General features: G+C 44.7%; 1 protein-coding gene and 1 pseudogene across 1 annotated transcript; both read right to left on the bottom strand.

Moving 5' to 3' along the window:
- Positions 1 to 25,319, bottom strand: LOC132517305 (UDP-N-acetylglucosamine--peptide N-acetylglucosaminyltransferase 110 kDa subunit-like; annotated as a pseudogene).
- LOC132518603 (uncharacterized) lies at positions 13,192 to 18,308 on the bottom strand. Its single transcript, XM_060146575.1, is given in 1 exon segment — positions 13,192 to 18,308. A coding segment is annotated over 1 exon segment (5,088 nt). The 3' UTR covers positions 13,192 to 13,220.
- Positions 25,320 to 26,341: the final 1,022 nt, after the last annotated feature.

The following is a 26,341-nucleotide window of genomic DNA, read 5'->3' as shown; positions in this document are numbered from 1 at the left end:
TTCATATGAAATGTCCAGCATAGGAAAATCAATAGAGACAGAAAGACCCAGGGCTGGGGTGAAAGGGGAGGACAGAATGAGAATGACTGATACTAGGTATGAGGTTTCTCTTGGGGATGATGAAAATGTACTGGAATTAGAGATGTTGATTGCAAAACCTGAGTACACTAAAAGCAGCTGAATCACACAGTTAAAAAAAATGTGCATTGATGGAATGTGAATTATATCTCAATCAAAGGATAATATGACAACATTTTTATAGTCATTACTCTTGATCAGTTTCAGGATGGAATTCTCACAGTGACTTCAATGGAGTGGCTTGTATGGGATGATATTTGAGGCTCAACCCTTTGGGACTAGATGTTCATTTTGAGCTGTTGAATGACGGTGAGGGCCAGCCAGTATATTTTCTTCACGGAGGATCAATCCCCATATGTATCCTTGGTTTGAATCCTTGTCTTTTTCTCTTCATATTCCTGAAACAAGTTCCTAGGAAATACATTCACAATAGTGAGAGGTGTTGACATCTTCCTGGCAAAAGTCTTAACTTATTCACAGGTCAAACTTCAGAGCTCCTTATTACTAGCTGCCCGGGGAGTCCCCTGAATCAAAGTAGGGCTTATGAAGATGGACCTTGCATTTTAGCGTGCACTTAAAATACCCAACAGGCTGATCACATGGGGAAAATAACTTTATTTACATGAGACAAGTACAAAGTCAGCACAACACAATGAGGGAGAGTATGGGTGCTGGTGCCTGATGGCCTGAAATCAAATCCTATTTGAACGCCACGTGTACCTGGGAAGGTTAGTTACTTAGCCCTTCTGTTTCTCAGTTCCCTGGCCAGGGATATGGAAATATTAGTAGGACCTGCTTATTCGTATTATGTTCTGAGGCTAAAAATTAGTAAATACAAAGCCTGAAGAAAAATGATGGGTACTTCATAAGTGCTACCTACATAAATGTTCAAGTATTAAATGCCTGGAAGAATAAGTAGGTCGTCTCCAGAAAGGGCACCTAGGAGGCTACAAACAGGAGGATAGAGCCTACTTTTTCACATTGATGACATGAGTAAGAAGTTTTAGAGCTCATGGAAAGAATATTATTTCTTGTGATGCACTGTGGGGTGGGCAGAGTAGGGGCTGTGACCCATATTTTATGGTTCAGGGCACTGAAATTTAGACAGATTGAGTAACTTGCCCAGAGTCACAACACTGATGAGTGATGGGTCTGAGGCAGGGGAGGGATAGAGATTCCTGAACACATGGACATGAGATCATGCCCTGGATACACAAACCAAGAGCTCTCCTCGCTCCCTTTCCCACATCCTCCTGCCCCAAGGATGCTGCAGGGAGACAGCTGGTACTCGGACGAGGTGCCTGGCCCAAGAGAATGGCTCAAATCTGGACCCACCTCCTGGCTCTACGTTTCAATCCCTGACCCCAAATACAATGTCTTTCCCCCAAATGCAGACCCCCTGATGGACCGGGGTATCCAAATGTGTGTGCATCTTCCCTCCCTTCCCCCTCAGCACTTGATTCTAGCAGCTGATTTGCAGTGAGACTTCCTGGTGGTCAGGTGACCACCCTGAATGACCAGTAGTCTACTTGACTCCCTAACTGACTCAAAACCCAGGACATTCCAAACCAACTGCCCACATGACAGTTGCACAGAGAATTAGCATCATCTTCAACTGATCAAACCTGGATGATGAGCAGTTAATATTCATTAGCTGGGAACAGGGTCTACTGGGCTGGTGTTTTGGTGGCTTAACAGATGAGGTTTACAGGCCCCCAGGGTCTCACTGACTAGAAACTGACCAATCATCTGAGCAGCTTGGACTGAGGCCTGGCTAAGAGCGGGCAGTGGCTGCACCGGCTCTGAGTGGGCACCTTCCCTGCCCAATCCTCCCTCAGCCAGATCCAGGCTCTGCTGTACAAACTACAGCCATTCTCCTGAATCTACTTGCTGGTATAATTTCCACAGTACCTTCAATGGAGTGGTTAGTGGGGGTGCTATTTGTGTCCCTACCCTGTTGTTTGGCCAGATGCTGATTCTGATGTGCCTGAACCACCGCTGCGGATGGCCAGCAGATTATCTTGATCGCAGATGACATTCTTGTGCATCCTGTGTTTGACTCCTTTATAATCTTCCTTTTCTTCTTGGTACCCGAGTCATGATCCAGGAAAACACAACAAAAACTGAGAGAACTAATGATAAGTTGCTGGGAGAAGACCATGCAGAGGTGTCAATTCATTCGCAGGTCACACGTCTGTTCTCTTTGTTCACCAGCCTCCTAGGGGAGTCTAGGGGAGTCAAGTGAATCGAAGCTGGGCTGAGAAGAGGGTGTTGCAATGTGGTGTGCACTTAAAATAGCCAGCAGGCTGACTGCACGGGGACATGACTTTATTTAGTGAGATAATACAGAAAGGGAGCACAGCACAGTGACCAACAGAGTGGGGGCTGGTGCTGGATTCAAATCATACCAGAAGCCACATGAACTTGGGAAAGTTATGCAGACCCTCTGTCCTCAGTTCCTTGTTCTGTGATAATGGAAATGTTAAGAGGGCCCACTTATTAGTATTACATGATGAAGCTTAATACAGCAAATCAGGTAGACCCTGATGAAAAATGATGGTTACTTCGTAAGTGCTACCTAAGTGTGCAAATATTAAATGTCTGGACGAATAAGCAAGAAATGTGGTAGTGCTGCCTCCAGAGAGGGGACCTGGATGCCACAGGGCAGGGGAGTGGGGAAGGTTATGGGTGTGATGTTTTAGAGCTTGTGAAGAATATCTGTCATCACCTCCTGTGATCCCCACATCAGCCCCGTGGGGAACTCATGGCAGGTGCTGTGAACCATATTTTATGGTACATGGCACGAAAATGTTGAGATTGTAAGTGACTTTCCCGGAGTCGCAAAGCTGATGACAGATGGATGTGGGACAGGAATGTAGTTGGTTCCCTGGGACAGAAATCCCTCAACCCCTGAATCCTCTAGATGGTGCTCTGGACCCCTGAGCCCAGGGCTCCCCTCCCTCCATGCCCCCAATCCTCCTGCCTGCCCCATGGTTGCTCCAAGGACAGGAGGGGTCTGAGCCAACAGGAGGGCCCATGCCTGACCCGCTGCCCCCCTTACATGTTGATCCCTGACCCCACAGCTCTTAAATATCCCTGAAAGAAGGTCCCTTGAAGGATCAGGGGGTCCCATCTACGTCCCTCCTCCCTCAGCGTCTTCACACACTGGGTGAGCCTCCTGGTGGTCTGACCAGTGGTCGGCTTGTCTCCACATGGCTCAGAGCCCTGGTCTCTCCAAGCCAGTTCCCCACATGGCACATCTCTAACAAATTAGCTTGGTCTTCAACAACCAGCCCTGGATGCACAGGTAGTGCTGATTAATGAGGACAGTGGCCTGCTGGGCTGTGCTTGGTGGTTTAGTGGGTGAAGCTGGCGTGACCCACTGTCGCCTGACTATTGATGTGAGCAACTGTCGGAGTAGCCTGGGCTACGGCCTGGCTGGGGAGGGGCCGTGGCTGCACTGGCTCTGAGGGCGCACCTTCCCTGCTCATCCTTCCTCATCAAAATCCAGCCCCTACAAACTCCTCATCCATCCCTAGACCCTGCAGTGGCACAGGAGAGAGGCCCATGCCCTTCTAGAGGGACCCCTCCATAGCCACAGCCTAGAGACTCCATCCCAGGACTGTCTCTGAGGATGACCCAGGCCCTCCTAATCTCTGTCACCAAACGTTCATTCCACTAACCCGATGGCATTGTCCCTTCTCTCCACGTTCCCAAGCAGCGCCCAAACACCCAGTGATCCTGTTCACATCAACCACTGGAAATAACCACCACGAAATCCCAGTTTCCTTCCTTTCTGAAAACCTCTAGATTTAGACTGCTAATATTTGCTTTTGGATTTTGACATCGACATTCAGAAGTGTTTAGTCTGTAATTTCTCCTGTCCTGTAATATCTGCTGCGGGTACGACATCAGTATTCTCCTGGTCCGATGAAAGCAGTGTGGGTGTGTTCCCTCTGTATCTGTTCTCTGGAAGAGTGTGTAGGAGACGGGCATCGTTTCTGTCTTAAATGTTTGGTAGAAATCAGAGGAAGCCACCTGGCCCTGAAGTTTGTTTTGTGGGGAAATTTTTTTGGCATCTCTTTCTAATTGAAGTTTCCTTGGTGTATTGTACAGGGCACAGATCTTAAGCGTAGAGCTTTATGGTTGCTTGTAAATATAAACACATCTGTTACCAACACCCAGTTCAATATACAGGACGTCCCCAGCACCCTGGCTGCCCCCTGTAGAAGGGGAGAAGAATAAGTGCTAACTTATTCGGTTATAAGAATGAAATCAGTTACTCCACGTATATTCCAAGTGCAGTGATTTACACACAAATAACTCAAAATGAGTGTGGCAGCACAATCAGAAAGTAGGGGAGGGTGCTGGAGGGCTGGGAGAATCCAGTCTCTTTGGGATTTCCGCTGTGGAGGTCGGGCCAGAGTAAGGAAGCTGAGGAGCTTCTCAGAAGCATCTGGGCTTTTACAGAGGGAAAAACTACTGCTCCCCAGAGTGCAGCGCCCATTGTAATTCACTGAGCCCTCCCTTTGCGGAGGGTGCTTTTCTATACTTGTGTGTTATCTTACATAGAAATGTTTAAAAGAAAAAGAGATCAATTTTGCTTGATGTAACAGCCTTTCACTGTTAAAAGTAAGACCTATATCTAAAATTTATGCTAAATCTGTACAGCTCCGACAGGAAGTAACCGGCACTCACTAGCTGACTCAGGAGCGGAGGGGGAGCAGAGAGGCGGCCCTCCTTCCTTGGCTTCGTGTCTCATTTAAGCTGCCAGACGCTGCACAAGCTCCATCCCCTCTGAGTCTCAGGCTGAGGCCTCCAGGTCACAGTCGTCACAGGTGTCAGACCAGAACCTGCCACACAAAGGCAGGGACTGGAGTCAGTGGGGAGGTGGGCTCCCTGGGGTCGGTGTGTGGGACCCAGGGGGCTACTCAGACCCTGCAAGTGACTTTGGGCCCTGACATCCCCCAGGGCTCACATCCCCAGGGCACTGGGGCCTCTTTGCTGCTCTTTGCCAAGTGTGTTCTGGTAGCAGAGAGACCTGTCCTACAGGGGCGATTTAACCTGGGCATTTGGCCGGGCGGCATTCAAGTGATTGGTCCCCTGAACAGTGAAAGTGATGCAGAGGAAAGGGGAGGCTCTGGGGCTCCAGGGTGAAAAGTGTGGGTCCCTCCCACCTGGGCGCTGTGAGGAGTGGGAGGTCTGATGACACAGGTGGGAGTAGTGACCCTGTCCCTCCAGCCCACACGCAACACGGCCCATCATGAGACCAGCACAGTGGAAGTGGGCAGAGAACCGCAATGTTCCCTTTTCCCCTAATAATCATTTTTCTTTCTTTAACACCCCAGCCAAACTTGCCTGTGCTTTTTAATTTAAAAATACCCTGATGCTGTGGTCATAGAATCATAAATTCTATAGCTTTGCTATATCCCAACATGAAAAGTTTGTAGAAGACACTGCTTTTCAGCATGTAATAAAACCAGATGTATTTGTTATCTAATTTTAAGGTCATAATTAACTTGGAATCCTGGCCCTTTAACTCATCCTAAATTAGCATTGCTTTGAATTGCCTTCATTTTGTGTGTGTGTTGTATTCAATTTTTACACATCTATGGAAAATCTATAGAACCTCAGGTTGAGAAATGGTGCCATGAGGTGACCCAGGCCCTTCAGTGGGGCTCCACAGAGGCTGAGGGGTCCCCAGGGGGTGGGCAAATCCCAGCCAGGTGTGGAACCTGCAGTGTCCCCTACCGGATGCCAGGGCTACCGCGTGCCCACAGGGATGCAGCAGCGCTGGGCCAGGTGAGCTGTCTGCTTGCGTGAGAAGAAGCCCCGGTGCCTCTGTCCTCCTCACCCTTTCCCCAGGACGCCTGAACTGGGGGGTACCAGGGCCACTCCAGATATCTCACCACACCTGGTGATTTACTGGGGATGTTGCCTGCTGACCTCGGCGGGTTGCGAGGGCAAGGCTGGGTCCTGCAGAGGGAGATGTTGAACCTTACCAGGGACACTCTTTACAAAGAACACAATGTGAACAACACCTCCAGGAGTGATGTATGTGGTGACCCCACAGACGCCTTCGGCCCCCCATCTAAACATAAGAGCCTGGCATCTTCAGGGGTTCTATGGAACAGGGACTGTTCCCTGGCGAGATGCACTCAGGTCACCCTCCAGTTGCCTGCGCAGATTACCACCATTCTCTTCTCTCCACCTTTTTGTTCACATGCAGTGGTGACCACCTCCGTGCTCTTCTCTGGCTTTTGGGTTTTCCTGAAGCGCAAAAAAAAAAAAAAAAAAAAAAGTCAGGGATGGCAAGGGAAGCACATACACTTATTTGCCTTCTGCTCTTCCTCCTACCCTCTCTACGCTCACATTTCCTCTTCTTGTTCTTCCTCATCCTTTTACTTCATCCCTTCTCTTGAATCCAGGACAAGAGAATTTCTTTTTTTTTTTTAATTGGATGAGTCAGTCTTCTTTTCCTTATTTATTTATTTTTAACGTCCTTATTGGAGTATAATTGCTTTACAGTGGTGTGTTAGTTTCTGCTATATAACAAAGTGAATCAGCTATACATATACATACATCCCCATAACCCCTCCCTCTTTTGTCTCCCTCCCACCCTCCCTATCCCACCCATCCAGGTGGTCACAAAGCACCGAGCTGATCTCCCTGTGCTAAGCGGCTGCTTCCCACTAGCTATCTATTTCATGTTTGGTAGTGTATATATGTCCATGCCACTCTCTCACTTTGTCACAGCTTAACCTTCTCCCTCCCCATATCCTCAAACCCATACCGTTTTTATGCTAAGTTATATTCTACATGTACCTGGAAAAATGTTAAAAAGATTTTTAAAGAACTGCGCATCTATTTTTGAAGCTGATTTGCCTGTTCAAGGCTTGCTAGCACTTTATCCATCTCAGTGCTATTTCACTTAGTAAACAAATGCAGTTGCCATAATTGCTGCATATGTGTCTGTGTTCCCTTCTAGGTTATATGTTTTTGAAGTTAGAAACTATATTTATATCACAGCCCCTATGTATAGCACAATATCCATTGCTAATTCAGATTGTGCTTTAAGATATGAGACAAAATTTAAGACTTTTATTATAGTCATAAACATCTAGCAAACCAACCAGAAAATAAAAACGAATTTTCAATGGGTTGGCCAAGAACAAAAAAGAGAGGAATACCTAGTGCAAAATCATATCTCTAATAACTACTGTTGGATTTAGAGCACACACATGCTAAACTTATTTTAAAATATCTTCTCATCAAAGATTTGAGGTTGGACCTGAAAAAATTATATCAGAAGTGAAAATAATTATGTGGTCTGACCAGCATGGATCACACAAAGTAAGTGTATACTATGTATAAAGTAGATAAACTACGAGGTCCTGCTGTATAGCACAGGCAACTATATTCAATACCTTGTAATAACCTATAAAGGAAACGGATCTGAAAAAGGAATATATATATCTGAATCTCTTGGCTGTACACCTGAAACACAACATTGTCAATCAACTATACTTCAAGTAAAACAAACAAAACAAAACAAAACAAAGTAACCGTAAAGGGAAGTATAGTTTTATAAATTCACCTCTGATATCCAATGGACCAACTGAAAGACAACAGAAACTACAACTTTCTAGGAGACAGAACATGGCCAGCAAACAAGGCCATTACCCTCGGTAATGGTCATACCTGCCAAAAGATATACAGACTAGCCTGCATTCATGAATACATAGGAATTCTTCATTTATCTGGCATTGTTAGGCAATGAGGTATTGTATGTTAGGAGAAGTTTTTTTAAATGACAAATTGAATAGGAGTTATTTTAACCTTCACTTGGTAATTTTTTTCTAAAATTAAGAAATGTATCCACTGGTGTATCTAATGTTTCCGTGATAACTCGGGGTCATCAGTTCAATCAAGGTTTGCATGAATAATGCAAATGGAAACAAGACAGGCATGCTTACTGAAACTGAAAATGACATGGCACTGGCTGGAATAACTGATGAGAGAGCAAGAAAAAAGCAAAAATGAAAACAAACCGTGATCAAGAAACAATCAGTCAAGTTCTGACTCTCTGTACTTAGTTTCAAAAAGAGATACCACAAATCCCAGCGAGAGACTCCAGCATCATTAGCTGTCTTTCTCCTTTGTTTCCACCTTCCTTTCCTTTCCCTTCTATCCTAGATTGTTCCAGGCAGTGCTTATAGCTGCTTGCAAGACACATTCTAATACTTGCTTTCTCTCACACAAACTTCACAATATGTCCATGTGATAAATCGTGTGGAGGTAAAAGACAATTCATCACAGGCACATCTCCTATGAAAATAGAATTAGAAACTAGCTTCTAGACATGCAGAGAGAAGGGCGTGGTGTCAGGCACTAATTTCCTTGCGAATTCCTCTCCATTTCTAATAGACGTTCTACTTTATCAAGATCCCTTTTTATTGGTGTCCCATTCCAGACTGCTCCACTCCGCCCATCCTCATCCTGTAAAATACATTCACACTCTTTTGTGACCCTACTTATTTGCCCATTAAATAATCAATCATAGAACTGTCGGAATTAAATACAGAGTGAAATTAAAATACTGGAGTCACTTGGAGGGTTTAAGCAGCTCCACCAGAAAATACTGGGCATGGATTTAAAAGAGGCTGCGTGGGACTTGCTCTTGTCCAAGTTCTTTCTCAAGAAGTATCTGAAACAAGCCTAAATTCAGAGTTAATCAGACTGGCCTGCTTTCTCAGGTGGACTGGAACTCATTGCTCTTTCCCCTCAACTCCCTGATGTCAGTGGCACTTTCCGGAGATGAGGTGGACTTCTCTGCCTACTGCAGAAGCTCAGTTCCCCCAGGAACCACTCCCCATCTGAATCCCACACTAGAGGCCAGATGCCAGCCTTCCCAGAACATTCGTGGTCTCCTTTCAGTTTTTGACCTGCTCAGATTGAGTCCCTGTAGACTCTTTCTCAGCTTGAAACCTGATCTTCCACCCCTTTCCCTGACCTCGATGGTTACCTGCCTACTTTAGGCCTCAGGTGCTTTAGCTATAAAATGATATATTTGTCCTTAAATCTAAAGTCTTCTTTCTAAGGCTCTACAATGTGGTGGCTCTTGAAAATGTTTCTCTTTGCTGGTTTTAATTCTGTAGAGAATTAAAACCCCAGCCACTCTAAAAGACAGTAAGTTGCATTGGATAAGGAAAGTGTGCTTTTGTAGTTAGATTAACAGGGATGGAAGACGACTTAGTATGTTTTAAGATACTCATGATCCGTTCTCGTGAGAGTCGGGGGAAGAGAGTTAATAAAATACCAAACGATTGTGACAAATTAAGTTCACCAAGATGTAGCTGATTAGTTACTACTTGAATAAGCCACACCAATCCAATCCAAGTTGTCCTTTATTTTTCTAAGAAGGATCCCAGTGAACTGAGTCCCATGTTCAGTAACTCCACCTTCAATGGCTTCGTCTTTAAAAACTGTTATGTTGCTGGAAGAAGAAATATTGCCCATCAGTCCTAATTGATGTCTACCTATCATGCACATTTGAAATAAATTTATTACTTTGATCTCAGTGTAATACATTCCAAAGGGGCAAAGAGCACACGAAAAGTTATGAAGTCTCCATCTTCTACACTGAAGTGTGCAATAAATTACGTATTATTTGGCCGTGAAATTCACAAGCCATAGAAACCACGCCATTAGCAATGTATACAGTGGTAAAGAGCAGGTAATGAGAATGATATAAAACAAAATAGACTGTGTATGTTGGCACTGCTGCCAATAAAGCAATTATTAAATGCATTCATATGCATCTACGCTAGGTAAGCTCTTTGAGGGCAATTGCTATGAATTCTACATACCTGTCAGGATACTATATATAGCCCACTTTCTATGGCCTTTATTCAAAGACGCTGAGAAAGGGTTACTCTGGGTAAATTCAGACCTTTTCTCAATATAGAATTTGGTCAACATGCATTCTGAACAGCAAAATTTCACAGTATTTTCCTACACTAATTGCCACCTCAGCAAATGCAGGATTAAGTATAATGGATTATAAGAAGTTAGAAAGGAAAGATGGAAGAAAAGAAGGAAGGTAGAAAAAAGGTGGGTATGGAGTACTTCAACATTTACGTAAAGAGTGGACCTAAAACTAACCTGAGGTTACTGTGAATTATTAGCATATGCTATAGAAACTTAAATGAAAAAATAAAAAAACCCAGCAAGGGAAACTCAAAGATTCTTTGTTTTTTAACTTTACTGCATATACACATCCATCTTAAACAATCTATATGCTTATATCCAATAAGAGAGCATTGTTTTGCAAGGCTATTTGGCTTCTATCAGTATGTAAAGGTCGGACAACTCAACTTTAGCAGAGTTAGCCTTCAGGTGAATAATTGCTTCTCTCAGGTTGCGAGCATTTGAATTTTCCAGAAATGTTTCCCAAAATATGAAAACTAAAAGAAGGGTCCTAGGACAGCGTCCTTTAGAAGTTTTATAGTATCAAGGTTTTGGAGGAAGCGTATCCTTGTCGATTATCAACACAATGATTCCAAGCAGGTCAATTTATGCTGAGAATATTATATAACAGAACCCACTTCACCTCCATTATACTGACAGTGATCTTCCTTACTTCAACCTTGTGCTTCTTAGTAAAGTTGAAAATACTGAGCCAAGAACAGACAGTGACAATGCCAGAGACTCAGATGTACCTATAGGTGCCTTCAGACTGTTAGACCTTCGCGGTCTCCTAGGGGTTTCGACTCGCCCAGGAAACAACAAGAGTCGGAAGCCGATGCAAAACGCAAGAGGTTTACTGAAGGCCAGTGCACCGGCGTTCCTTGGTCCTCATGCAGGAGGCCGAAGAAGGAACCCCCCCAGGGCGTGAACATGCATTTTTATAGGTCTTAATTTCCTGTTATGCAAAGTGTGGATTCAATTGTGATTTTTAATGATAGGTTCTTAGCTTCTGTTCGGACCAGAGAGGGAACCTGTCCCAGGCTTCCTGATTGGTTCTTTGACAGATACCTTTTTTACATTTTGTTTATCTCCCTCCTTCTCGGAAGGGGGCCGGACATCCTGGAAATTCACCCATTGTCTAAGAAGCCCCTATTGTCTGGAGAGTTCTTAATCATTAGCTGGAACAATGTCCCTCGAGTCCCACATTTCCCCCTTTTTCTTGTGACTATTGATTCCAATCATGGAATTTCAATCTTCTGTTCGTAAACTTTGGTACTGTTGTCTTAGCATTAGAACTTGTACAGTACTGATACGTTCTCTAATAAATGCTATCAAGCGATTTAGAATACATGGTCCAAAAGTTAAAATCAACAATAAAACAATAAGAGGTCCCAACAGAGTAGAGATTAAGGTGGTAAACCAGGGGGATTTATCAAACCATGATTGAAACCATCCTTTTTCGTTTTCTCTCTCCCTTTGCCTTTTATCTAAGCGTTCCCTGAGTTTATCCATGGTTTTGGTAATGGTTCCTGAATGATCAATATAAAAGCAACATTCTTCTTTTAGAGCGGCGCATAATCCCCCTTCCTTAAGAAACAGCAAATCTAGACCTCTTCTATTCTGCAACACCACTTCTGAAAGTGAGGTGAGTGATTCCTTTAGTTGAGTTATGGAACTTTCTAATGCTCGAAGGTCGATGTCTACAGCCTGTCTTAAACTTGCATAATACTGGGGTTGTTGTATGAGGGCTGTGGTTCCTGTTCCTATCCCAGCAGTTATTCCTAGTCCTAGGAGCATGGCCAACGTGAGGGTTATAGGTTCTCTTTTCCATCTTTTTCTTCCCTCGTATTCGTCTAGAAAGGACGAATCTGAATGATAGATAAGTCTAGGAACTAATTGCACTAGTACACAAAAATCAGCTGAAGTGTTGAGAACTTCTAGAGAAACACAAGGGGTTAGCCCCGTGTTACATGCCCACCATCCATCTTGGGGAGGTACAAGATATCCCGAGCCTGAAGGGAGGCTAAAATCATGACAAAGGTGTCGATGGGACTGGGGAGGTGTTCCTACACAAGTACCATTTCCAAAAACCGAAGACAGAGTTAATTTACTGTTCCCTTCCTGTTTCCATCGACAATGGTCCGGGGAGCTGACATTAGTATAATTAGAACTATATCCTATAGCATCATAATAAGGGGGAGGGGCAGCATAACAGAGCCAACATGATTTTGTAGCCTCCGGGTTTGTAGCATTAAGGACCGTAAAAGCTGCCTGCACCAAAGAAAGCATTCTATCCTGGGGGGTTCCAGGCTTAATCGTTGTCTCTTTCAGCCCAGAGGTCCCATTATTTTTAGGGGCTGGAATCAATAGTCACAAGAAAAAGGGGGAAATGTGGGACTCGAGGGACATTGTTCCATCTATGAATCTGTTGTAACATGGATTCTGCTTGCTGAGGGGACAAAGTTCAGCTAATTACAGGGTTTGGGCCTATCGACACAGGAGCAGGAGTCTCAATTTTTAGCTTAAGGGTCATCAATATTCCCAAATCATATCCATTCTTGTAAAATCTAATGCCCCATGAATGGCCATTTATCCATTTTTTATCTTTTTTCCAGGATTACTAAAGGAAATTTTGAGGGGGTGGCACCATCCTGAACATTCGGGGACTAGGGATTGGGGACCCCTATAAGGAGTATGAGTATAGTTGGCTGTTACTGTAATAAAATCCCAAGTTGAGGTAGGTCTCCAATAAGTATCTCCTGTGGTTTCACATCCCCAGTTTTGGCAATAAAAACTTTCAGTTCCCCCACATTTATAATTCAGGGATCGGGGGCAATGGAACCCGGGGCATACATAGAAGGAGAGGGTTCTGAGCCAACTTCTTCGGACCTGGTTTTTACAACCCTCTCCGGAGTAATCAGCTTTAGTTAGAAGTTGGGACGGAGAATTATGCTGATCATAATAACTCTCTAGATCCCAATAGGGAGCTCCTATGGCCAGTTTACAGACATCAGGAAAAAGGTCTGGCCACCAGGTCCAGGGAGGGGCAGTATGGCTAATGGACCAGGTTATATCTCCAGTTTGAGAAATTACCTGCCAAGTTAGACGTTGGGGCAGGTGAGGGCTAAAATCACTTACAGTCAGTAAAGGCAGTAAAACCAAAATTATAAGTCTTAGGTTCGTAGAAGCTTGAGTTTGAGCGGGTTGTCGGTTCTTTGGGCCTGCCATCCTGATGATGCCGCCGCTGGTGCAGCTTTCACGTGTGAAGCATGGATCCAGGCAGCGATGCCGTCCACTTTTATGGCCGTTGGGGTGGTTAGAAGGACGGTGTATGGTCCTTTCCATCGAGGTTCCAACGTCTGGGTTCGATGCCGACGGACGTATACGGAGTCTCCGACTTGGAAAGGATGAGTTTCTCCCGGTGTTCCTGGTTGGTAGGCCTCGGCGAGTTGGGACCATATCTCCTTTTGGACCAGTTGGAGTCCCAATAGCCTAGCATACAAGTCAGTGTTATTTTGACAGTCTGGTTTTATTTCTTCTCCTAAGGTGAGAAGGGGAGGTGGGGCCCCGTATAGCACCTCAAAAGGAGTAAGATGGTACCGGGAAGGTGTATTCCTAACCTGGAACAGGGCTAAAGGAAGGAGCACCGTCCAATCTGTACCACCAGTCTCCAAGGACAATTTGGTTAGGGTCTCTTTTAGAGTTCTATTCATTCTTTCTACCTGACCTGAACTCTGGGGTCTATATGCACAATGTAATTTCCAATCAGTCCCCAAATATCTGGCCACATCCTGACTTACCTGGGCGACGAAGGCTGGACCGTTGTCGGACCCTATTACCTTTGGCGCCCCAAATCGAGGAAAAATTTCTTCTAGGATCTTCTTGGCTACCACAGCAGCTGTTTCTTTCTTCGTTGGGAAGACTTCTATCCATCCTGAAAAAGTATCTATAAAAACTAGGAGGTATTTATTACCGTACCTTCCAGGACGTACTTCGGTAAAGTCCACCTCCCAGTAAGTTCCTGGGCGGTCTCCCCTGAGCCTTTTTCCAGTTTCAAGTTTTCCCCTGTGAGCATTTACCTGTTGACATGGAACACATTCCTGTACAATTTGTTCAGCTAATTTTGTCAATCCAGGGGTTCCGTACCCGGTTTTATGTAACAGGGATATCATTTTTTTAGTCCCCAGGTGTGTCCATCTATGAATCTGTTGTAACATGGATTCTGCTTGCTGAGGGGACAAAGTTCCTTTGGTTGTGGTCGGGATGATTTCCTCGTCGCTGCCTGGTTTTTCGGGAACTTTATCTGACAGTCCTAAAATGACTTCTCCCGATGCCATTTCTCGGGCCACCTTGTCAGCCATATTATTATCCCTAGTTATTGGGGTATTGTCTTTCTGGTGTCCAGGGCAGTGAATGATGCTAACTTTAGTGGGAAGCATAAGTGCAACCAATAGAGCCACAATTTCGTCTTTGTTTTTAATTTCTCTGCCACTTGAGGTTAGCAACCCTCTCTGTTGGTAGATGGCACCGTGGATATGAGCGGTAGCAAATGCATATCTACTGTCCGTGTAGATGTTTACCTTTTTATTCTCTGCCATCTCCAATGCCCTTGTCATGGCAATTAATTCAGCTCGTTGGGCTGAGGTCCCTTGTGGTAGTGCAGCTGCCCAGATGACTTGTTTTCCGTCTACCACGGCTGCCCCAGCCCGACGCTTACCTCCTTCCAGGAAACTGCTCCCATCAGTAAACCAAGTAAAATCAGCATCAGGAAGGGGTAGGTCCGTCAGATCTGGTCTACTACCGTGTGCTGCAGCCAACACTTCCTGACAATCATGGATGATGGTGGAGCCTTCTAAATCGGGATCAGGTAGCAAGGTAGCTGGATTGAGTCCTGTGGCTGGAGCAAACTTGATGCGATCTGAGTTTAGCAACAGGGTTTGGTAATGGGTCATCCTGGCATTAGTTAGCCACCTATCCGGTGGTTGACGGATTACATTCTCCAGGGCATGAGGAGCTGTTATCGTTAGATTTTGTCCTAAAGTTAGTTTGTCAGCATCTTTGACCAGAACGGCTACTGCAGCGATTATCTTTAAACAGGTGGGCCATCCTGATGCCACAGGGTCCCATTTTTTTGACACATAAGCAACTGGGCGATTCCAGGGACCCAATTTCTGAGTCAATACTCCTTTTGCAATGCCCTTATTTTCGGCCACATATAAATGAAAAGGTTTGGTTACATCTGGCAGTCCTAGGGCTGGAGCTGAAAGTAAAGCTCGTTTGATTTGGTCAAAAGCCCGTTGTTCCTTATCGCCCCAAACAAAAGGAGTGCTGTTTTTGGTTAGGGGGTACAATGGGGCTGTCAGCTCGGCAAACCCTGGAATCCATAGTCTACAGAATCCGGCCGTCCCCAAAAATTCTCTAACTTGCCTGGCGTTTTTGGGAGCCGGAATTTGGGCCACCGTATCCTTTCTGCTCTCCGTGAGCCATCTTTGTCCCCCTTTTAACAGGTACCCCAGGTAACTGACATGTTGTTGGCATATTTGTGCTTTCTTGGCTGAAGCTCTATATCCCAGGGTTCCGAGCTCTGTTAACAGTTTTTCAGTTCCCTTGATACAATCTTCCTGGGTTTCAGCAGCTAATAAGATGTCATCAACATATTGAAGTAGCGTTACCTGTGGATTTGATTCTCTATATAACGCTAAGTCCTGATGAAGAGCTTCATCGAAGATGGTAGGGGAGTTCTTAAATCCCTGAGGTAAACGAGTCCATGTCAGTTGGCCAGATATTCCTGATGCTGGTTCCTTCCATTCGAAGGCAAAGTAGGGCTGGCTGAGGGGAGAAAGTCTTAGACAGAAAAAAGCATCTTTAAGGTCCAAAACAGTATACCATGTATGTTGGGGCGGAAGAGTGCTTAAGAGATTATAAGGATTTGGTACTGTGGGGTGGAGGTCCGCCACTCGTTTATTTACCTCACGCAGGTCTTGCACTGGTCGGTAATCATTAGTTCCCGGTTTCTTAACTGGCAAAAGAGGGGTATTCCACGCGGATTGACATCTTACCAGAATGCCCAATTCCAGCAACCTCTGTATGTGAGGACGGATGCCGTCTTTGGCTTCCTTACTCATGGGGTATTGACGAACCGTTATTGGGGTGGCAGTTGCCTTGAGTTCCACTAGTACTGGGGGCCGATTTTTAGCCATCCCCATACCAGCGGTTTCTGTCCAGGCTTGCGGGAACCGAGTTACCCAATCTGTGACATTAACCCGTAGAGATGAAGGTTTTTCATATAATTTATATTCATCTTCCAATCTCATAGTCAATATTTGGAGTAATCTTCCCTTATTGTCAGTTATGGTGGGACCTTCTGGTTGGAAGTGAATTTGAGCCCCCACTTTGGAGAGCAAGTCTCTTCCCAGCAAAGGATAGGGGCATTCCGGAATGATCAAAAATGAATGAGTTACTCGTCCAATCCCAAGATCTACTGTCCTTCGTGTGGTCCATGAATATTGTTTATTCCCAGTGGCTCCTTGCACCCATGACCTTTTAGCTGAGATAGGACCTTTTGAGTGGAGGAGGACGGAGTGCTGGGCTCCGGTATCTACCAAAAATTGAACAGGTTCCCCCTCCACTTTAAGAGTTACCCGGGGCTCGGGGAGAGGGTTCGAGCCCTGACTTTCCTAGTCTTCTTCTTCCAATGTTAAGATTTTGTTTCTGGTTGGCCTTCCTCCATTCTTTTTCTTAGGGCATTCTCTCGCCCAATGTCCTTTTTCTTTACAGTAGGCACATTGGTCCTTGTCTAATGGCCGCCTTCTGTCTGCCGTTCGCCCTTCCTGCCTATTTCTATCCCCTATATTTCTTCCTCCAACCACAGTGGCCAGTATCTTACTTAAATTCCTCTCCTGTCTCTTATCCCGTCTTATTTCACGGGCTTCCTGCTCTTTCTGCTTTCTTTCTTCCTTCTCTTCCTCGGTTTCTCTTTTGTTATATACTTTATCTGCCTCTTTTACTAACTCCTGAAGCGAAAATCCCTGCAAGCCATCTAGCCTCTGTAATTTCTTCCTAATATCAGGGGCCGCTTGATCAATGAAAGCCATTGCTACAGTAGCCCTATGTTCCTCCGAAGTTGGATCATAAGGGGTAAAGCGTCTAAAGGCTTCCATTAAACGTTCCAGGAACACAGTTGGCGATTCCTGGGGCCCCTGGGTTACTACCCTTACCTTAGCCAAATTAGTGGGCCGTCTGGCCGCTCCATGGAGACCCGCCACCAGAGCCTGGCGATACGTTTTCAGGCGCTCCCTGCCTTCCGGGGCACTGAAATCCCAGTTTGGCCTGACGAGTGGGAAACCAGCATCAATCTCGTTAGGCAGCTGGGTAGGTTGCCCACTGGCGCCTAATACATTTTTTCTGGCTTCCAAAAGAACCCGTTGCCTCTCCTCAGTCGTTAGGACAGTCTGAAGCAGCTGCTGACAATCATCCCATGTGGGCTGGTGGGAGAAAACAAGGGATTCTATTAAAGCGGTAAGGGCCTGTGGATTTTCGGAAAAAGTTGGGTTATGCATTTTCCAATTATAAAGATCTGCAGAGGAAAAGGGCCAATATTGGAGAGGTCTATTCCCTTGGCCATCGGGGCGGCCATATTCTCTAAGAGGTAGGGCAGTGGAGTCCGGGGAGATAGCCCTCCGGCTCCTAGCGCCCGCTGAGGGACCCCTTTCTTCTTCCACCATGGATGGTTCCATTGGTGCCGAGGGCAGTGGAGCTGGGGGTCCTCTAGGTGGTAGGGGATTTTGGGCCGGAGGATAAGGGGGTGGGGAATCCAAAAGAAGCAAATCGGACTGCGGGTCAGGATAAATTGCTTTCGGTGGATCTGGGGCACCGGGTAGCTTTTCCGTGTTGGGGTTTCTCTTTAGGGCTAATATCTCCGACGCTGCTGATGTGTGCGCGGACGTACCTGTTGAGGAAACAAAGGGTCGGACCCACGGAGGTGGGGAAAGAATTAAATCTTCCCAGACCAAGACATATGGTACTTGGTCTGGAAGTCCGTGGGGTACTATATTAAATATCTTAGACTTCAGCAACCTAATCTTGTCTAATAAAAAGGATCCTTCAGGGGGCCATCCTATCTGAAATGTTGGCCATTCAGAGGCACACAAAGTCTGCCACTTTCCTTTCTTTACCTCTACCGAAAAATTATGGGCTCTGGCCCGAACTTCGGTCCAATGGCTTAGGGTAAGGGAAAGAGGAGTCGTCATAGTTTGTCCCATTGTCGTCCGTCAGAGAAGAAGAATAGACCACAATACAGAAACAGTTAGAACTCCACGAAACACATATACGTATGGGCCGCCGCGAGCTCGCTTCAAAACCGAAACCTCTTCAGATGGCAGTTATCACAAAGGGAACTGCCGAAACCGAGTGAAGGGGAGACAGAGTTTGCCTCTCCTTCCAGATGAGCCACCAGGGTGTCTCCTAGGGCTCATGGACGCCGGCTATTAGCACGTCTGCCTAGCCAGAGGTCCGATACAGATTCCATAATAAGCCGATTCTTACGGCTTTCCTCCGATAATGGCCCACAAAGAACAAGGGACAAACAGACAATCAAGCTCGAGCTTACCTGGTACCTCCAACTCCCGATGTTCTTGTGGTCCGGGGTGAGTGGAATCCCGGACGAGCCCCCAAATGTTAGACCTTCGCGGTCTCCTAGGGGTTTCGACTCGCCCAGGAAACAACAAGAGTCGGAAGCCGATGCAAAACGCAAGAGGTTTACTGAAGGCCAGTGCACCGGCGTTCCTTGGTCCTCATGCAGGAGGCCGAAGAAGGAACCCCCCCAGGGCGTGAACATGCATTTTTATAGGTCTTAATTTCCTGTTATGCAAAGTGTGGATTCAATTGTGATTTTTAATGATAGGTTCTTAGCTTCTGTTCGGACCAGAGAGGGAACCTGTCCCAGGCTTCCTGATTGGTTCTTTGACAGATACCTTTTTTACATTTTGTTTATCTCCCTCCTTCTCGGAAGGGGGCCGGACATCCTGGAAATTCACCCATTGTCTAAGAAGCCCCCATTGTCTGGAGAGTTCTTAATCATTAGCTGGAACAATGTCCCTCGAGTCCCACAAGACAACATCAGCCACCCAGGCTAAAGTCCTGGTTTAAAACATCCCAACATGAATGAATCTCAAAAACCATATGCTGAGCAAGTGAAGCCAGATCAGAAGGGCACCCACTGTATTATTCAACTTACATGAAATTCTAAACTGGGCAAAAGTCATCTCTAAAGATAAAAAGCAGATCCGTGGTGGCCTTGGGGTGGGAGATGGGGATACTTTTGCAAAAGCCTAGGAGGAAACTTTCTAGGGTTTTAGGATTGTTATCTATCTTTATGGGGGTGCTAGTTATACAAATGTATACATTAATTAAAGTCACTGAACCGTTGACTAAAAATGTCTGAATTTTATTGTATGTAAATGATACCTTAATAAGGTTGATTACAAAATGAACCAAAACCAAAACAAAACAGAAGAAAAACCTCTCAAGACCTCAAAAGAAATACACTGTTTTCTTCCAGGGTACCAGACTGGAAATGAGGCATTGGTCTGTTCTACCCTCAGATTATCCCTAGGATCATCTAGTCTATTTTAAAGCACTAGAGTCCCCTATCAGGAAAACTCACCCCATGTTTAATTACTTTGATTTCTTCTGTGCCTCTTCTCTCAACACAGTGAAGCCATTCACGGAAGAAAAACCACCTTTTTCCAACTTTGCATCATCACATATTCTTTCCAAAGCTATTATGTATGGAATAAAATTTGGCTACACTTTGTAAAAATCTAGCTTTTTGAGCCTTACAAATCTTAACAGTTAACCTATTGCCTCCACTGGATTTTGCAAAAAAAATTATTTTGAAAAGGAATAGCTGAGACTTGACAATTTTGTTTTTTGTGATTTTCTCTTCCCCTAAGAGAGAAGTGAGTAGGAATGAGAAACACATACATAAAGGAAAAAAAATTATCTTGCTGCCTTTGCATGGTTATAATTTATAGGAGGCCCTTTTCAACAATAATCTATTATCAGAATCAATAAAATATAATCTCCATGAAGGCCAGGCTGGGATATTTGTCTCTTTTTCAGCAACTTCAACCTGGTTTTTCACTAATGACCTCACATTTCCTTCTCTAACACTTGGTTGTGGGCCTCTTTTCCAACTCCAACTCGCATTTCACTCCGGAACCAAAGGAAGACTCACACCTTCCTGCTTTTTAGTGATACCTCAAGGTCATTACCATATTGTGAGCACCCTGAAGAATAGCCATACAATTGTCATTTCAGAGCCATCTGAGAGTTTGTAGCTCTAAAAATTAACTAAGGACCGCATTTGTCAAAAATATCCTAGTTTAAGATTTTGGTAATACAGCAACAGTAATTCCAAAGTCATTATGCTACAGTTGCAGATTAAATAGACTAGAAAAAGGAAGCTTGCCAGATGGTGGTTTACATTATCTACAGACTGTCTCGGCTCAAGGTTAACTTCCCTGGGAGAAAACCCATAAACCCAGAATCATCAAAAATAACCTGCACATGCAGGGGGGAGACAGCTTTGCTTGTCAAATTTTACACTCTTTCTGATCTCTGGGCCCTGGTGATTTATCTCCCATGGAATGGAATAAGGAGGGGAACAAGTAGGGACAGTCCCTTCGAGCAGCGGCCGCATGCCTGGCATGTCCTTACCTGCTCTCAAGGCTGACTGCTTCCCACACATATGTTGCCTTGTTTAAGCCTCAAGCCCTCGATCCTTTGCTGAAATACAATAATTTCATTCCTATGGTTTTCAATACCAAAAACTCAACCTCCAGGAGGGCTAAAGTCTAATTTGTACTCCAAACCAAGTAGCAGTGCAGTTCGCTACTACCGAGGCTGAATCCATAAAGACTTCAAGACCACGTCCAGAAGACAAGTTATTATATATAATACCCTAGAAGATCTGAAACATAATTATCATATACATAGCTGGTCCTTCAGAGCTTTTTACCTATAACATGTTTCTTTGATGAAAGTTATTTAATGTACTGGAGATTACTGTGACTTACTGATCAAATATTTGAATACTTATACTTATCTGGGATTTCATTTCTGCTGAAAGAAAAAGGAAGAACAGGACTCACTAAAAAAAAAAAAAACTTTAGAAATGAAAGTAAAAATCTTATCACACACTATGACTTTTGGAAGCAGCATAGAGGGGCAGTCAACGGTAAAACACTGGTGAAATAGGTCAACACTCTAGGCCAAAATCCATTATTATTATCATCAGTGACAGTACCACAACTGTGCCCTTCAGAATTAATAATCATTCCTAAGAATCTTCATTTGGCACCAGATGATGCGTTTAAGAGAAACACTCTGGGAGGTTTTGAATCAGACTTGGTTTTTTGTTAGCCAAGTTACAGGAGAATTTTTAAAGTGGGGGGAAGGGAAGAAGGAAACGGACCAGGAGAAGAATTTAAGCCATCATATATAAACCAACAAAGCACTGATAGTTCCAAACATTATGTCAGACACTAAAATGACTGATAGAGGCTCAAGTGGTTTACAAAACCTATAAAAAGACTACACCAGCAAAGTCCCCATTTATCTGTAGAGTTCAGAAACTAAAACAAGGAATATTTTAGCTTAAAACCTTATCTCAAGAGAATCATATACACTTCACATGAATAAAAATACCTGAAACCAAACATTTTTAAAAGCTCCAATACCCAAAATATAAAGAAAAATATTAATTCAGAAGACTCAATCAATCCATGATAATCACAAAACGGCTGGGCAATCTCTATCTCCCTTCCACACTAACCATCCATCCCATGGAAGACCAAGGGAGATCAGACCTTCCACACTTACCTTCCAGACCTTCCAGACACTTGGCTGCTGCAAATTTTCTATGGAGACTCCTTGTGGAACAGCAGTTTCCCATCTCTTGTGTCTCTCCCTATCGTGATCATGCAGGAAGCAAGTCTGGCTGTGCTATTTCTTATCATTGTCTGTCACCCATCTGCAGCATGGTATTGTACAGATAAGGAAAAAGTAGTTCCCTTTCCCCCAGAAGGTTGAGGCTCAGGTACAGGGTAATTCTCCTGTGCACACAGTCCTTATTTAGGCCGACTCAGTGACTTCAACAGGCTTAATCATGTGGTCAGGTCTGTTGCCAGCTGCGTAATGCTCCCACACCTGTAGATAGAGCCGCTCTAGGTCCATCGTGTATTGTTTGGTGTTGAACAGAGGGCTAGATGTTCTCTGCTTCCAGACTTTGCCACAAATTTTCTTCAGGTATTCTAGATCAGTTCCCAGTTTCACAGCTATGTCTTCATATTCTTGTCTATTTTTAGCAATAAGCTCAAGACAGCCTAAACAAGTGAGCTGGGAAGCTGCAACTCGGGAAGCAAGAGTCTCTCCTGGCATAGTCACCATGGGTGTCCCTGACCAAAGGACATCCATCCCTGTGGTGTGTCCATTACAGAGTGGAGTGTCCAAGCAGACATCAGCCAGCTGGCCTCTCCGAACATGTTCCTCTTTAGGAGCAACAGGTGAAAAAATGATACGGTTCTGGGGAAGGCCCATATTTTGTGCGTACTGTTGAATATTAGGTTCTCCTACTGCTGGAAAACGCAACAGCCACAGTACACTATTGGGAACACGCTTCAGAATATTTGTCCACATCTGCAAAGTAGATGGGTCAATTTTATATAACTGATTAAAGTTACAGTACACAATGGCATCTTCCGGTAACCCGTACTGAGAACGTGTGGTTACAATAATGGTACGGGGAACCTCCTCTCCAGTGGCAGCCTTAACGTTGATCTGGGTAGTTGCCAGTCCATTGCTAAGACTGAATCCATTAACTGTTATCTGAATGTGTCCTCTGTTAATCATTTCAATAACTGCTTCTGCAATAGTATTCATAGGAATGACAGGCATATTAAGAGCTGTATTACTGCTGTCTGCGTTGTCTCCTCCATGAGGACATTTCATCTTGACAATCTGCATATCTGGGAGACTATCAAGAAATGCTTTGAGGTCGATGCCATTCAGCACAATCCGATTGTCATAAATGTGTCCATTGGACTGAAAATCGATGACTGCTTTCTTTTTCAGGTGAGGGAACATATTAGCATGATCACCAATAAAGTATGGGGCATATAAGCCAGTTTCTCAGAATACTGCTCAGCAACTTCAGCAGGTGAAGTTTCCTGATCAGTGATGATATAATCCATGAAAAGCACGCCACTGGTCCCAGGGTAGCCCAGCCACATTGCCTGAAAAGGAGCTGGCCTGAGAGCAAAGAGTTCATTTCGAGCACCCCTGGTATAACCATTCATATTTACAAGGATGTGTATACCATCTTGTTGGATGTGATCAGCTGCTTTCCCATTGCATGGAATCTGAGAAAGATCAATGAAACGATGGGCTTCTGCCATCACCTTCGCTCGGAAGTTTGTGCCATCATCTGGGCTCAGGGCATAACAGAATACCTCAAATTTATCAGGATTGTGCATGCCTGGAATAGACTGCATAAGATGAGAAGTAGGATGATTCCCAAAGTCAGAACTCACGTATCCTACACGCAGTCGACCATCACTGAGCTTCAAGTCTTTTGGATGTTCGTACGGTGGTTTGTGAAGGACACTGATCTCATCCAAGCAGAGGTTCCCGTGGCTCTCAGCAATAGCCTTCCTGAAGCCATGAGAAAGAGGATAGAGCATACTATGATGAGGCTGCACAGAAGGCAACCTATTCTGCTCCAGCTGGTCAGCCACAATGCTGACCAACTTCTTCATTCGCTCATCATAGTCTGTCCAATCACAGACAATCTGCAGGCAATGAGCCAAATCACAATAAGCGTCAGGAAAATCAGGTTCAAGCTTCAGAGCAGTGCGATAAGAAGCAATTGCTTCTGGAATATTCCCTGAATACTTGTGAATGGAAGCCAGATTGCTGTGGGCATCCGCAAGTGCAGGGTTAATCTGAATGGCACGAGTATAACACTGCAAGGCTCCCTGAACATCCTGCATCTCCTTTAGAGTGTTTCCCATGTTACAGTAGGCATCAGCAAAGGTAGGACTGATTTGAACAGCCTCCTTATAATGCATCAGAGCTTCCTGCAGTTTTCCCTGCTGCTGCAATACACTTGCTAAATTTGAATGGGCAACAGCAAACTCTGGGAAGACTTCTAATGCTTTACAGTACAAGCGAACTGCCTCTTCAATGTTCCCCTGGTCTCTTTTGATATTGGCTAGGTTATTCAGAGAGTCTGCATGGGTGGGACACAGCCGGAGAGCTGCATTATAACAATCTTCTGCTTCGGCAACACTGCCCTTCTCTTCCAGAGCGTTGGCTAGGTTGCAGTAAGCATCAGGGAAATGTGGTTGCAATTCAATAGCTCGCCTGTAGGTGTCTATAGCCAGATCTATCAGGCCTTGCTCATAGTATACACAAGCCAGGTTGGCATGTACCACTGCATGATTTGGGCTCAAGCTTAGGGCACGAAGGTAAGCTGCCACAGCTCTGTCAAAAATCCGTGCCTCTTCCAAGACATTTCCTAAATTGATATAAGCATCCAGAAAATTGGGGTCAAGGGTGACAGCCTTTTCAAAGTGATGAATTGCAAGCCAAATCTCCCCTTGTGCATTGAAAACACAGCCATGATTACTCCAAGCTACTGCAAAGTTCGGTTGCGTCTCCATTGCTTTCAAATAACACGCCTTGGCTCCTTCCAAGCGACCCAGGGCTTTGAGCAGGTTCCCCAGGTCACTGCGAACACAGTACAAATCAGGATTGCACTAAAGAGCAGAGACGTAAGCTTGTACTGCCCCTTCCATGTCGCCTGCTGCTACCAAAGCGGCTGCCAGGTTAATATAACCATCGATGAAATCTGGTTTGAGATGCAATGCACGCCGGTAATGCTCAATTGCTTCCTGCAACTGCCCTCTTTCCTTGTACACATTCCCCAAATTCGAATAGGCTTCTGCCAGAAGAGGGTTCTGTTTAATTGCCAGAGTACTAAAGTGGGCAGATCTGTCCAGCCTTCGACACTGGAAGTGTAGAGATGAAAGTAATAAAAGTACTCCAGTATTGTCTGGCTCTTGTCTCCACAGCTGCATGCAGTGTCTCTCAGCTGCCTCAAAATCTCCTGCCTGATATTCTCGATGAGCCAACTCAGCTAACCCTTGGGAGGAAAGCATACGTTTCGTTGGTTCTGTGCTGTCGGCCACGTTGCCCACAGAAGACGCCATCTGGAGCTTCTGGAGAGAGTGAGAAAAGGGGGTAATTGAGTCCCGCTGCCGCCACTACTGGCAAGAATGTTTCTAGAGGTAGCAAATACGAGGGCAGCAGCCGTACCACTGATTTGGCAGGCTTAAGCGGCGGTGACAGTTACAGGCACCGAACCTTAGGAACTCTGGTTGGTCATCTAACTCTCACGCTCTTGAAATCTTCATTCTTAACCCTGCCCTCTTCCACCATTTTTCTCCTAATCAGGGAATAAAAATTACCTATACACTTGCCTTAGAAGAAATCAAAAGTCAGTAGTCCAAACACTTTTCAAAATTTTGTTTTCTGCCCAGTTGGAAAGGAAATACATGATTGACTTTACTTCATCATTCATATAGTCAATGTGGAAAACATTAGGGCCGTGAATTTCAATACAGTAAGATCAGAAAATTTTAAATTGGCCTTCCCAAACCATTAATAAGTAACCGATGTTGTATATAATGCTAAAATCTTAGAGACTGAGTTTGATATTTTAAAAGTTCTGAAAGGATTAGCTAATTTTTCCTCATCATACTTCACATGCCTCAAACCTGAGTATTACTTTTTTAAAAATAAATTTATTTATTTTTATTTATTTATTTTTATTTTGGCTGCGTTGGGTCTTCAATGCTGCGTTCAGACTTTCTCCAGTTGCGGCGAGCGGGGGCTACTCTTTGTTGCGGTGCCCGGGCTTCTCATCACAGCAGCTTCTATTGTTGTTCCACAACTCTATGGGTTCCTTTTTAGGTCCTATGAAGAACCCTAGAAATTAATTCACGTAATTATAGGGTTTTGCAAAATTGTCAAAAGTGAGATATTTTCACTTCCATCAGGTAAGACCAGCGTCTCTTTCTTTGCCAATTTTCCTTCTATCATATTCCGCTATGTTGGATCATATTGGAATGGCCACAGGCTTTTTTGAAATCTGGCTAAGGAGATTTTCTTTTGTTCTGTGGTTCGCGGACCTCTCACTGTTGTGGCCTCTCCCGTTGTGGAGCACAGGCTC

This window comes from Lagenorhynchus albirostris, chromosome 3, assembly GCF_949774975.1.
Source record: "Lagenorhynchus albirostris chromosome 3, mLagAlb1.1, whole genome shotgun sequence".
Lineage (NCBI taxonomy): Eukaryota > Metazoa > Chordata > Mammalia > Artiodactyla > Delphinidae > Lagenorhynchus > Lagenorhynchus albirostris.
Note: the sequence above shows the minus strand (reverse complement) of the source record. Positions and strands in the feature narration are given on the sequence as shown.